This window comes from Microtus oregoni, unplaced genomic scaffold, assembly GCF_018167655.1.
Source record: "Microtus oregoni isolate MIOR12 unplaced genomic scaffold, Mior012 000004F_ref0000308, whole genome shotgun sequence".
Taxonomy (NCBI): Eukaryota; Metazoa; Chordata; class Mammalia; order Rodentia; family Cricetidae; genus Microtus; species Microtus oregoni.
Window position 1 is genome coordinate 10,625,472 of NW_024543063.1, and position 13,921 is coordinate 10,639,392.

A 13,921-nucleotide genomic window follows, 5' to 3' on the forward strand; every position below is an offset into this window, starting at 1 on the left:
CTGGCTGCTTCCCAGACTGGGTCTTGTCACATAATCAAAGCTAGGCTTGAAATTTCCAGCGCTCAGCCTCAGCCTCCTACTGGGATGAAAGAAAGGGCCTGGCTCACAAAGAGGAGTTGTAAAAGGCAGGAATCCTCTATCTACAGACTTGTAGAGGGACTGGATGCTAGATCAGACCCAGTTTCTCTCTTCTTTTTTTTTTTATCTTTTAAGATTTCTGCCTCCTCCCCTCCCCCGCCTCCCATATCCCTCCCCCTCCCCCAACCAAGTCCCCCTCCCTCATCAGCCCCAAGAGCAGTCCGGGTTCCCTGCCTTGTGGGAAGTCCAAGGACCTCCCACCTCCTTCCAGGTCTAGTAAGGTGAGCATCCAAACTGCCTAGGCTCCTACAAAGCCAGTATGTGCAGTAGGATCAAAACCCAGTGTCATTGATCTTGACTTCTCAGGAGTCCTCATTGTCCGCTATGTTCAGCAAGTCCGGTTTTATCTCATGCTTTTTCAGACCCAGTCCAGCTGGCCTTGGTGAGTTCCAGATAGATCATCCCCAATGTCTCAGTATGTGGGTGCACCCCTCGCAGTCCTGAGTTCCTTGCTCGTGCTCTCTCTCCTTCTGCTCCTGATTTGGACCTTGGGATTTCAGTCCGGTGTTCCAATTTGGGTCTCTGTCTCTGTCTCCTTTCATCGCCTGATGAAGGTTAATCTCCAGGAGGACGACTATGTCTTTCTTTGGGTTCTCCTTCTTATTTAGCTTCTCTAGGATCATGAATTATAGGCTCAATGTCCTTTATTTATGGCTAGAAACCAAGTATGAGTGAGTATATCCCATGTTCCTCTTTTTGCAGACCCAGTTTCTGAAACCACATCATCTACTTCCACCTTTTTGTTGTTAGTTAGCCTAACTAGCCTTTCATCCTAGAAAGGGGATAATTTCTGCCTTCCACCCTCTGATTCCTTCTACAGACTTCTCTCCCCAACTTCTAACTCCTATCCTTTTCATGTGACTTTATTCTGCTATCAGCTTTCAGCATTTCCCAGGAAATCTAGGGAAAAACAAAATCCACCAGGAAAGTCTCATGATACTCAGATCCAAGTGCACTGCCTAACGAGAATCGTGCTCTTTCCTTAAGCAGGGTGGTGAATATACTACCTCTTCCCAGACTGCTTACTTCTGGATGATGGTGTACTCAAGACACTTCTGTTTTTCGATCATTTCATAGATTAAGGGAAATGTAAGAGATAACTGTCTGAAATGCAAGCAACATTAAGAGCTTGAACAGGAAGGGCATAGCTAATGAGAGACTAGGAAATTAGATAATTTCTTTTATAGAATCATCTGATATTGAGGAAACAGGGAATTTACAAAGAAGGGGATACAATGAAATTAACAATGTGGAACCGTCCTTGGAAATCAGTAACCTTTAGACCCAGACCTAACAAGACTGGATAGATGAATGCATTAGGGCTGACCTCTCTAGAGGTTTATTTATTCATTTTCCTCCACATTTGGGCTGGAGACAGTTCATAACTCAGTGATAGAGCACTTGTCTAGCTGCAGAAAACCCTGGGTTCAATCTCCAGCACTGCAACAAAGAGTTCCTCAAATCCAGTCTCCTAAGCTTAACTCTAAGAACCAAAGCTCTCCTGCTTCAGCTCCCTAAATGCCGGAATCATGGTCAGATGCTAGCAAGCTTATTAGCTTATGGTGGTGGCATCAGATCCATAAAAAACAAAACAAAACAAAACAAAAAACAGGTTGAAAAACAAATCAACTGCACTCAGGAGGTAGAGGTAGGTAGATCTCTATGAGTTCAAGGCCAACCTGGTCTAGTGAGTTCTAGGACAGCCAGGGTTACACACAGAGAGACCCTATCTCAAAAATACAAAGCAACAAAAACAACAAGAGAGAAAAGAAGAAAAACCAACCAACTAAAGTCTTATTGATCTGGAGATTTTAATATATTTATTTGAAAACCAAATTCTGTGAAAGAGCACACTAACAGCTGTGTATCTTCTTCCCAACCAAAGACTCAGGACACAGGTTCTTTAGGTCAGCGTAGGCAATGATGCGTGCATCGAATAGGTCTAGCGTGGGTTCCCTCACAGACATTTCAGTATGCGCCAGGATAGACATCTTCACTGAGCAGGTGAAATCCTGGGGAAAAAGAAAGTGGCAGAAGTTGAGATTGTTCATTATTCCCGAAGTTTGTTTTTTTTTAAATTACTATTTGAAATCTAAACCCAGCTTCACTCAGCACCTACAGCCCTGTTGTACCAGCTTGTGATGCTCTGCTCTCCAAATTCATAACACATAAGTATTTCACCCTTTAAAACACACCCAGAAGCTCAATTTCTAGCTGTACTTCTAAGCCACTGTCTTGAACTATACAACAGGTTGGTCTCAGGGAGGCAGTAGGAAAGACTGAAATGGCCACCGTGAGTCAGTCCTGAGAGATCACAGGACAAGCATGCCGGGCAGCGAACAGCAGAGCACTTACTACATATCTTCCACTCGCTGAGACAGGATTTTACTTTCTAAATAATGGCAGGGCGGGTCCCATTATTAATTGCTAATTAATGCATAGCCTACGCTAGATTAGCAACTTGTACATTTTGTGTGTGCTGCTGAACTCAGGACCCTGTGTAGGGTCAATAAATACTCCATCACTGAGCTACAATCGCAGCCCTAAATATATTTTTAATACTACTGTAGCAAATGATAGAGCTCCTATTTTCTTCCTTTTTTTTTTTTTAAAACAAATGTTATTTATTTTGTATTATGTGGTACCTGTGTACAACATGCCTGTGGTAGTCAGAGGATTATATGCAGAAGTCTGTGCTTGCCTCCCACCTTAGGGGGTCTTAGGGATTGAATTCAGGCTGTCAGGGATATTGGCAAGAGCCTTTACCCATAACCATCTCCCTGGCTGCCTACTTTCTTCTTCTTCTTTTTTTTTTTAATATTTATTTATTTATTATGTATACAGTATTCTATCTGTGTGTATGCCTGCAGGCCAGAAGAGGGCACCAGACCTCATTACAGATGGTTGTGAGCCACCATGTGGTTGTTGGGAATTGAACTCAGGACCTTTGGAAGAGCAGGCAATGCTCCCAACCACTGAGCCATCTCTCCAGCCCCCCTGCCTACTTTCTTTAAAGAGTAAAAGTAATTCCCATTTTTCTGAAAATGTCTGTTACGTTAGTGAAACTAAAGAAATAATTATGTATCTTTTGTATGTGTTTTCAAATATGTGATTATAAAGGAAAATGAGAGATTAAATGAGTGACAGTTTCATATAATGCAGGCGGTGCTCTTAACTGCTGAGCCATCTCTCCAGCAACCCCATCACCTCCGTTTTATTTTTATTTATTTTTATTTATTTTTATTTTTTTATTTTTTTTTAATTTATTTATTTATTAAGGATTTCTGCCTCGTCCCCACAACCGCTTCCCATTTCCCTCCCCCTCCCCCGATCAAGTCCCCCTCCCTCATCTGCTCGAAGAGCAATCAGGGTTCCCTGACCTGTGGGAAGCCCAAGGACTGCCCACCTCTATCCAGGTCTCGTAAGGTGAGCATTCAAACTGCCTAGGCTCCCACAAAGCCAGTACGTGCAGTAGGATCAAAAAATCACCTCCGTTTTAAACAGCTGGTGTAATCATCTTTGATCAGTCAGAGGTGTTTGTGGTATAGTTTGACCCCAGGGTCTTTATAGCTCTACAGAATGTGTGAACGTTGAAGCTCCAGTGCCAGAATCACTGCCAAAAGTCAAGGACAGAGGAAATCCATAGGAGTATGTGTACACACGCCTTTAATTTCAGCATTCAGGAGGCATAGATAGCAGGATCTCTGTGAGCCTGTCCTGGAACTCACTCTGTAAACCAGGCTGGCCTTGAACTCACAGAGATCCTCTTGCCTCTGCCTCTTGAGTGCTGGGATTAAAGGTGTGCACCACCACCGCCCGGCTCCTTAAGAAGAGTCTACAGACTGGCGGCTCTGAGGAGTCAGCAGAACACGACAGCACAAAGTCAAAAAGAAAGAAAAAGTGCACATGTGAAGATGGGTTGAGAAAGGGGAAATTTTTTTTAAAAAGATTTATTTATTATATATACAACATTCTGCCTCCATGTATGCCTGTACACCAGAAGAGGGCACCTGATCTTACTATAGATGGCTGTGAGTCACCATGTGGTTGCTGGGAATTAAACTCAGGACCTCTGGAAGAGCAGCCTGTGCTCTTAACCTCTGAGCCATCTCTCCAGCCCAAGAAAGGGGAAATTTTAATGCTATCTGGATAAATAAGGAGCGAATAAAAGGAGGAGAAGTGAAACAGCATTATTCTTGCTTTCCTTCAGAAGTGACTGATGAATATTTACCTGATATGGGATGTCTTTCTGTATGTGTTGATTTTATTGGTTGATAAATAAAGCTGTTTCAGCCAATGGTTTAGCAGAGTAAAGCCAGGCGGGAAACCCCAACAGAGATACAGAGAGAAAGTAGGCAGAGTCAAGGAGACGCCATGTAGCTGCCAAAGGAGAGGCTGGTGCCTTACTGGTAAGCCACAGCCTCATGGTGATCACAGATTAATAGAAACGGTTAATTTAAGATGTAAGAGCTAGCTAGAAATATGCATGAACCATTGGTCAAACAGTGTTGGAATTAATATAGTTTCTGTGTGATTATTTGGGTCAGGGTGGCCAGGAAACTAAAGTCCATTCTCTGTTTACACTTACCCGATCCTTAATCGTCAATATATTCGAATGGTTCTGGGGGCTCTGGTTCTTGTTCTTCCTCTTCAATTTTTGGGCCATGTGCTGCCACAGGTTCCACAAGTTCTTCAATGTCTTCACTGGTGTCTTTCAGAATTATGATGCCTCCGATGGAGAGCTGCACAAACACAGAGGAAAACACAGTAAGCTCCACTCACGTTTTACAATGCTCTGCTGTCCAGAGTGGGTGCTTGGTAAGTGGACCCACAACACTTGCTGTGTAAGGTAAAGACTGAGGGAGAATTACACTAGCATGAAACAACTCCTTTCACTGAGGACTGCCAATTTAACCCAGTGCACTGTGGGCCACAGGACACTGTTCTATGGGGATGCTGCATTCCAACAGAAGTGCTTCCCACCCAGAGAAATGTTTACTAACCTCCGTCTGACTGTTGGTAGAATGCTTACTAACCCCCTCTGACTGTTGGTAGAATGTTTACTGCCACAACATCGCATTCTACTTCCTTCCCACCCCACTCAAGACAGTAGTTTTGATCAGCAACTTTATCACCACTCCAGAGTTTGTTTCAAACATGGAAAAGCTAGCCCCAGCCTGGAGACTAACCCCACAACCTTTTAAAAGATTTTTAATTTTTTTTATTTTATGTGGGTAGGTGTTTTGTCTGTATCGATGTCTGTGCCTCATGTGTATTATAGCTGAGGAGGCTAGAAGAGGGGACTGCATTCTCTGGAACTGGGGTGACAGGCAGCAGTGAGCTAGATGTAAGTTTGGAGAACAGACCCTGAGTTCTCTGGAAGAGTAACAAGCACCCTAAGACCTTTTATATGAATGTATATTATAGTTTTTTTGTTGTGCTCCTACACACACAGCACAACATATTTTAAGCTTTAATTGCTGGGTCATCTCCCCAGCCCTGAATTACAGTTTTTGAAGCACTCTTATTTGTGTGCTTCAAGAAAATCTGCAAATAGGTTGTTTTTTCCTCCAGCAATTCTAGAATGTCAGAGAAAATAATAAATATAACAGATATCTGAGTTTTCACTGTAATTTGGAAACTACTGTGATGTAAGTAATGAAAAACCAGATGGAAAGACAAGGAAAGTAGACTGTAGTAGCAATCCTATTAAGCCCTCTCTCAGCCTATTAGCTGATGGTAAATTCAAACACCAAACTAGTCAACCATCCCTGGCATGCTAATCTTATTCTATTTGCTTGCCTGTGTCAAAGGAAATGGAAAGTTACTCTCTGTAATCAAATCAGTCAACAGTGGCAAGGCACATCTGGAAAAAGCATACTTCTACAAAGCACATTACTGGGAAGGAAAGCAGCACAAGACCATCAGTCAAAGGACTCACATGGGTGAATATCTCTGCAGTTGAAACTAATCTGATTTTGCTCATCAAGACTCTGCCTTGCTGTGCTATAAAACTGGTGTGCCTCCAAGAATTTCTAGACCATTTTTCCCCTCTTAACACATGTACTCACACCAAAGAATCTACAGCTCTCTCTCTTAAGAAGTTTGCTTTTCTTGTAAAGAAGCCACTGTATGAATGGACTATCTGCCTAGATTACCAACAGCCTAAGAACAACAGAGAATATGATCACTGTCCTCATCTTCCATAGCCTAAACGTTTATGTAAATTCCTAGTTGAGCAAATGGAGATGAACCTCCAAGCAGAATAAAATACCCATTTAGAAGAGAACTTCCAAGATTCTAGAAACCTCTAGCTATGGGTTCTAACTTCTCATCAGTATGCTCATCAGAACTAAATGATTTCACTCACATTCTGCAACACAATCCACATATCTAAAGAGTTATTTATGCTGCATTTTAGATTGATTAATGCTTCTTGAGCTGGAGAAAAAATTCCTTTGCTATTCTGCTGACTAAAACGCTATTAAGCACCTAAGATGGCAAATTCTTGATGAAGCAGAGTAGAGACATTATCATAATACTTCTTTTTTTTTTTGAGGTGGGAATTGAGACAGAGTCTCAGTATATAGTCAAGGTTGGCTTGGAGCTCAGACTACAACTCACAGAATCCACCTGCCTCAGTATTCTAAGTGCTGGGATTAGAGGAATGAAACACCAATCTTCAGAGTATCTTTCCAATGCACCATCTGAGAAACATGTTGATGACCTTGTTATTGAGAGTATGGAGTGGGTTAAAGGGCAATTTCTTTCTTTAATGTACATATGAAGAAGTGATCTTTATTAAGATGAAAAATAATTCACACAATATAAAGGAATGTAAACATTCCTTTAATGTATAAAACTTAATACATTAACAAATGTGTGTAGTCACCTCTAATAAACTTGAGAGCACCTGCATCAACCTGAAGAAATCCACCTGGGACTGACCTGGAAATGCCCTCCCTCACTCTATCACTAGAGTAGAGGCAATTACAATTACTGTACTAATTTTACAGGTGAAGAAAATGAAATACAAAGGGATTACTAAGTCACACCACTGAATAAAAGGGCCAGGATACAAACCCGGCCATGTTCACCTTCAGCTTGAAACAACCACACAACAATGTCCATTTCTTGTCTTTGTCTCTATAAGCTGAAAATCTAGTCAGGAACACCTTGGCTCATACCCGAAACAAGAGCTGTTTTTAATTTATCATTGGATTGATTAAAAATAAATTTACAGAAATCTCATCTATAATATTTCAAACCACAGACTCAATATCTGGATATTTTGTATGGGTTGGTCTACTGGTAAGTCTTTCTAGATTTAAGAAACCCAGGTCAGGGGTAGTATGTCTTTATCTTAGCACTGAGGAGCCCTAGCCAGGAGGACTGCCAATTGGTTCAAGGCCAGTCTAGGCTGCAAAGTAAGTTCTAGGCCAGAGAGACTATACAGTAAGACCTTGTTTCAAAAATAAAATTTCTGATAAGCATTTTTATCATGGTTTGAATGTGTAATGTCCCCCACAGACTTATGTGTTTATACACTTGGTGCCCAGATGTTGGTATTGTTTTGGGAGCTTATGATCCTTTGGAATGTAGGGCGCAACCGACAGACATAAGGGCAAGCCTTGGGAGTCATATCCTGGGCCTGCTTCCTGACTCCACTTCCTAGTCTTCTGAGATGTGAGGAGCCCTGGACACTCACTCCTGCTGCAACAAACTCCATAATGGACTATACCCTCTCAAATCCCAAGTCAAAATAAAGCCTCCCTTAAGTTCTGCAAGTGAGTCTGTCACAATAACGAGAAGGTAACCAATATACACTTGTTCCTAATAAGAAACATTCTGGCTTGGGATGAATTGACTATCACAAAGATGCTCTTTTGAAATGCTAAAATTCAATGTGTTTATGACAACAGTGTGATTATGATGGTGATCACTTATTTGGCAGGGCCAGGTCTTGTTCCTAGTTTCCCAGTGCCTGCAAATAATTTTTTTTTTCCTTTCTGGTTTCTTGAGACAGGGTTTCTCTGTGTAACAGTCTTGGCTGTCCTAGAACTTGCTTTGTATACCAGGCTGTCCTCTGCCTCCCAAGTGCTGGGATTAAAGGCATTTGTGTCACCACATGGGGCTGCATATTCAAGTTTTTGATCTATGACTATTAGTTAAGAAGATAATTCCCATTTTACAAATGGAGGGAACAGAAACATTTAGCACTTACAAAGCCTATGATTGGAATATTAATATTCAGCCCAGAGTGTCTGGGTCTGTAGTTATGTGCCTAAATCTGTGACACAAGAGAGAAAACAGTTCTTAAGAATTACTAGAGTGGGCCGGGCAGTGGTGGCGCACGCCTTTAATCCCAGCACTCGGGAGGCAGAGGCAGGCGGATCTCTGTCAGTTCGAGGCCAGTCTGGTCTACAGAGCTAGTTCCAGGACAGGCTCCAAAGCTATAGAGAAACCCTGCCTCGAAAAACCAAAAAAGAAAAAGAATTACTACAGTGGGAGGCTGGAGAAATGGCTCAGAGGTTAAGAACATTGCCTGCTCTTTCAAAGGTCCTGAGTTCAGTTCCTAGCAGCCACATGGTGGCTCACAACCATCTGTGAGGGGTCTGGTGCCCTCTTCTGGCTTGCAGGCATACACACAGACAGAATATTGTATACATAATAAACAAATAAATAAAAAGCAAGGCTGATCTATAGTGAGTTCCAGGACAGCCAGGGCTGTTACACAGAGAAACTGTTTTTTTTTTCGAGAAACTGTTTTGAATCCCCTCCTCTTCCTCCTCAAAAATAAAATAAAAATAAAAAAAATTACTAGAGAAAAGAAAAGTTCTTCAAAAATCTATACGAAGCTGAGCTGAGGGGTATGTTCTTGTTTTTGTCAGGCACATTCTTTCTTTTAAAGACACTAGTGGACTTGCTCTAAAATCCTCTTCTGTCAGTCTTGCCTAGTCCTTACAGATTAATACCGCCCCAGCAAATACAGCTAAGAGCCACTGGTAACTTACTGGTTTGAAAGGCTGGTATCTGCAGGTCTCTGTCATTGTTAACACCTTTAGCTGGGCAGGCATAACTCGTGCTGGGTTATCCAACAGCTGAAAGTTTGGTTCAGGTTCTTTTTTCTTTTCTTTCTCTTCCTTCTTTTCTGCTTCATCCTAGGATGGGAGAAAGGCAATCAACAAAGGATCACTTTTGGCCCATATCACTTGAGTCTTGTCAGCTACAAGGCAGTGGCAGATCCACAGTACAACTGAAATGACAGCAGACTCCACTTAGCGGTGGGAATGGTATAACTTGTTTACCAGCAGAGATCAGAAGTGGGTCATTTACTGTTTTTTCGAAAGTCTTTCTTTTTCATTGAGTCATTGTCTACTTAAAACTTTGTTCTTCAAAGCCGACTTTTAGCTGTGACTTTCTCTCTGAACTCTCCTGTTTTATACTCATCTGTCATTCCCACAAATGGACACTGTTATGGCTGGACTGTCAAATGCCCTCTGGAAGCTCATGGATGTGAACACTTGGGAACTTTCTGTACACGGGGTCTCATGGTTTAAGGGATGGGCCTAAGGGACACAGAGTGTCTGTGCTGCCAGCCTTAACTCTCTGCTTCCTGATTAAGATATAAGCAAGCCATGCTGCATACTAACATGGTCAAAGATGAAGCCCCAGCCACCATGCTTCCTGCCCCAACAGACTGTATCCCTCAAAACCATGAGCCCAAACTCTTTCCTCTCTAAAGTCACTTTTAGTTAGCTATTGTCACAGCAACAAGAAAAGCAAGTTAACACAGACATGGTTTTCTAGGGTTTCTTTTAAATATAACGATATTATTCTGTATGCTGAAAGCAGGACAAATAATTGGAAAAGCTAAGCACAAAGTACAACAGTGTTTAAGGAATCAGGCCACAACAGGATTAACACATATGACCACTGAGTTACACTTACCACTTCCATCTTCTCCTCCTCTTTTTTTTCTTTTTCTTTTTCTTTTTTTTTAGCTTTGGCAGTAATAGATAACACAGCAGTGGAAACCTAAAAACAGTCAAAATGGTTATAATCTCTCACCTACCTACATCTTAAGAAACAGCCCAAAGAAAACAGTCCTAGAGTGTCCGTTTCCTGTCAGTAACCATGAACAACAAAACCACAGGAGAGTAAATGGACAGCAAGCAGGACAGTAAGGCACATCATTTGCTGCCACTATCATCTTTAGCTACTGGGGCTGAGCCCAAAACATCCACTCCCCCCTTTCTGATCCTCCTTGGGTGTGATCTGCTATCATCTACTTCTGAGACACACACTTAAGTGCTATGTTCTTGTTGGCTTTATGGGGAAAACACTGAGAAATTCTTGGCCATAGAGATGTTCTCGTAACTAGATACCCTGAAATGGTAATACACAATAGTTAGCTAGGAGAGGCCTTTCTTGATGAATCTCACTTGAAATCAAAGGGGAAACAAGACTTTGAAAATGGAGTAATAAAGGTGCTGTGAAAGGCTATTCATCAGCTGCTACCTCGAATTTGGTCAGTTGTAAAATTAACTCTACTTATACACAAAACTTAAAGCAAAATCAACAGATAGTTAATGTGAAACATTATCTTAAAATAAAGAACAATTTTCCCCACATAAGAATCATGAAAAGGCTGCTTGTTTTATTGAGTATAACACCATAGCCAGTGCAGCTCTGTAAATCCATTATTTCTTATATATCAACGAATGTGCTCAAAACCATTGGTGAAGTTAGTTTTATTCATTTTCAAAAGGCAAATTGGGTAATACGCATGAAAATAAATATCAGGGCTGGGGAGATGGATCAGCGGTTAAGAGCACTGACTGCTCTTCCAGAGGACATTGGTTCAATTCTCACCACCCACAAGGCAGCTCACAACTGTCTACAACCCCAGTTCATGGGGACCTGACACCCATGGCAAAACAATGCATATAAAAAAAAGAAAAAAAAATAACTTGAGTTACTATCCCCCCACCTCCGCCAGGTTTATCTGTATAACAGCCCTGACTATCCTGGAACTCAATTTGTAGACCAGGCTGGCCTTGAACTCACAACTCAGAGATCTGCCTGTCTCTGCCTCCTGAGCGTTGAGATTAAATGTGTGTGCCACTACCACCCAGCAACATGAGTTACTTTTGACCACATAATTCCTACCTGCTATTCTAAGTGACAGACACACTTGAACAAGAACACAAATATGTACACAAACACTTTTATTGTAGTCTCATTTGAGGTGTATCAAATAAAAATGTACATCAGATAAAAGAAAGAATATAAAGATATACAGGTGTATTAGATAAAAGAAATAATATAGCGCTCTCTCTCTCTCTCTATATATATAGATATTAGGTACCGACAGAACAGAGCGAACTCTTGCATCATGGGGCTGGGATACCAAAAGAAAAAAGGCCCTTTACTTTACATGTAAGTCTAATGTTAGCTATCACTACAAGTTTGCTTTTAAAAACAAACAAGGTTAGCCGGGCGGTGGTGGCACATGCCTTTAATCCCAGCACTTGGGAGGCAGAGGCAGAGGCAGGCAGATCTCTGTCAGTTTGAGGCCAGCCTGGTCTACAAGAGCTAGTTCCAGGAAAGGAACCAAAAGCTACAGAGAAACCCTGTCTCGAAAAAAATCCAAAAACAAAACAAAACAAAACAAAAAAACCACCAAAAACAACAACAACAACAACAACAACAACAAAACCCAAACAAGGTTGGGGATGAAAGATGGCTCAGCAGCTAAGAACACATACTGCTCTTCTAAGAACCTGAGTATGGTTCCCAAAAGCGCTGTCAGGCAGCTGATCTCATGTCTCTAGCTCCACGAGTGCCCACACTCAGATGAATATCCTCCCCACACATAATTAAAGTTGTGCAGCATGATGGTACAAGGCCTTAATCTTTGTGCCTGGAGGCAGAGTCAGGTGGACTCTGTGAGTCTGAGGTCAGTATGATATACTACCAAGTTCCAGGTTAGCCAGGACCCCATAGTGAGACCCTACTCAAACCAACCAACCAACCAACCAACCAACCAACCAACCAACCAACCAGACTTAAAAACTCTATCACTTGAGGGGAGGGAGAGGGAACTGGGATTGGTATGTAAAATAAGATTGTTTAAAAAACAAAAAAACTCAAACAAAAACAAACAAAAAGCAACTGTATCAGTTAAACAGCCAGTAGCTTCTCTAATAAGAACAAATGTTACTTAATGAATCAAAAAACGTACCTTTTCCTTTTCTTTTTCTTTTGGTACTTCCAGAGGGGCAGGATATGCAAATGTGGATGGTTTACAATTTGATTTATATTGAACTTTCGGCATCTGAAGAAATAAAATACTCTTTTGTTCTCTCCATGGAAATAATATCAAGACTTATGCACTGTTTTTTCAAGCATATGGACACAAAGGGAGATGCAGGTTAAATGTTCAACAGTGCTGGTTCCATGTTAGTGCTCTATGAAAAGCGCTGTGAATTAATTTTGGTACTCAGTTCCCTACAGATCTTAATGCTTGATGACCAAGCATCATTTTCTTTTCTGTTTTCTCACAAACCACCCAGTGTTAGTGGGCTAAGCCCTACTCACACTGTGAGCATGGGACAACCGTTACCTACTTAGTGAACCCCCATGACGACTCCTTTTACCATACTAACAAACTTACTAGTCTGTCCACATAATTCTGCCATTATTAGTCTGTATTAGTTTCCATATAACACGGGCCCAGTGGAAAACTGGCTTCGTATAACTTATGGAACAAACCTGCTCTCTAGCTGCAGCTTTCTTTACTTACCTAATCTGCATTCATGAAAAAATGGTAATAACCACATTTGCTGAGATAGGACTTATCTTATTTACCTCACTTTTATTGTGAAGAATGAAAACAGTATAAAATTGTTTGGCAGATTGCAAGTCTCCAAAGATTACAGAGGAGGTTTAAAGACAATGTCAAATATTAGGGATTAGGAAAACAAAATACTGTTGTTTTGAGAGATAAAGATGCTGAATATTTGCAACTGTGAGCAGTTTTAATATTGAAATACTTAATAAAGAATAACTAGTTGTACAGCTATAATAAAATATTAATATAAGGAATTTTTAATTAAAAATTTGAGTTTACAAAATTTTCCATTCTGAAAATTAAACAAAACATCTTAACAACAGTAATGACAAAAATGTAAGAGGTATTTAAAGGTCCAGAAGCCTTTGACCTTTAAAGAACAAGATGAATCACCAGGTCGCAAGACTGAGAAACACACAATCACAAACCCCATTAAAAATGTGATTAAAACTTGTGATAACAGGGCATGTAAGCTTTTAACCTTTGTGATCAGTTCTGTTCTGCCAGACTCCCTGATTCCTCATTGTCAATCTTCTTTTCTGCCACTACTGAAGGGATAGAATAGGCAAGGTCTTTGTGCTCACAGATAAGCACTTGGGGGACCAGTCATGTTAAACATGCAGGGTTGTCTCTTCAAAGAGAGAGATATCTCATCTGTTTCTCTCCAGAAGTCTGGGAATGGATGTGGTTAATAGCCTGGCGACCTCTGCGCTACCTGTGTGGCTAGAGACACACAGGATCCTCCCCCAGACCCTTATCATGATGTTATTTCTTCTTTTCAATCTATAGACTGCGTCTTTATGAAAGATACATACTTCACTAAGAGTTATGATGCAGTCATAGCTTTGTTGTACACGAGACCGAGTTAATTATTGCCAGGAAATTTTTCATCAAACTGTGCTATGCTTAAATATGCCTAAAATAAAC

The 13,921-nt window shown here is 41.1% G+C and overlaps 1 protein-coding gene across 1 annotated transcript in view; it reads right to left on the reverse strand.

Moving 5' to 3' along the window:
- Positions 1 to 1,935: 1,935 nt before the first annotated feature.
- Psmd1 (proteasome 26S subunit, non-ATPase 1) overlaps positions 1,936 to 13,921 on the reverse strand; it is a 78,939-nt gene continuing 66,953 nt past the window's right edge. The window contains exons 21-25 of the mRNA XM_041650205.1: positions 12,386 to 12,478; positions 10,090 to 10,176; positions 9,153 to 9,299; positions 4,727 to 4,880; positions 1,936 to 2,150 (exon numbers count right to left, since the gene is read on the reverse strand). Of these exons, the coding sequence (XP_041506139.1) occupies positions 4,734 to 4,880; positions 9,153 to 9,299; positions 10,090 to 10,176; positions 12,386 to 12,478 (474 nt within the window). The 3' untranslated portion in view covers positions 1,936 to 2,150; positions 4,727 to 4,733. The remainder of the gene's footprint in view (positions 2,151 to 4,726; positions 4,881 to 9,152; positions 9,300 to 10,089; positions 10,177 to 12,385; positions 12,479 to 13,921) is intronic.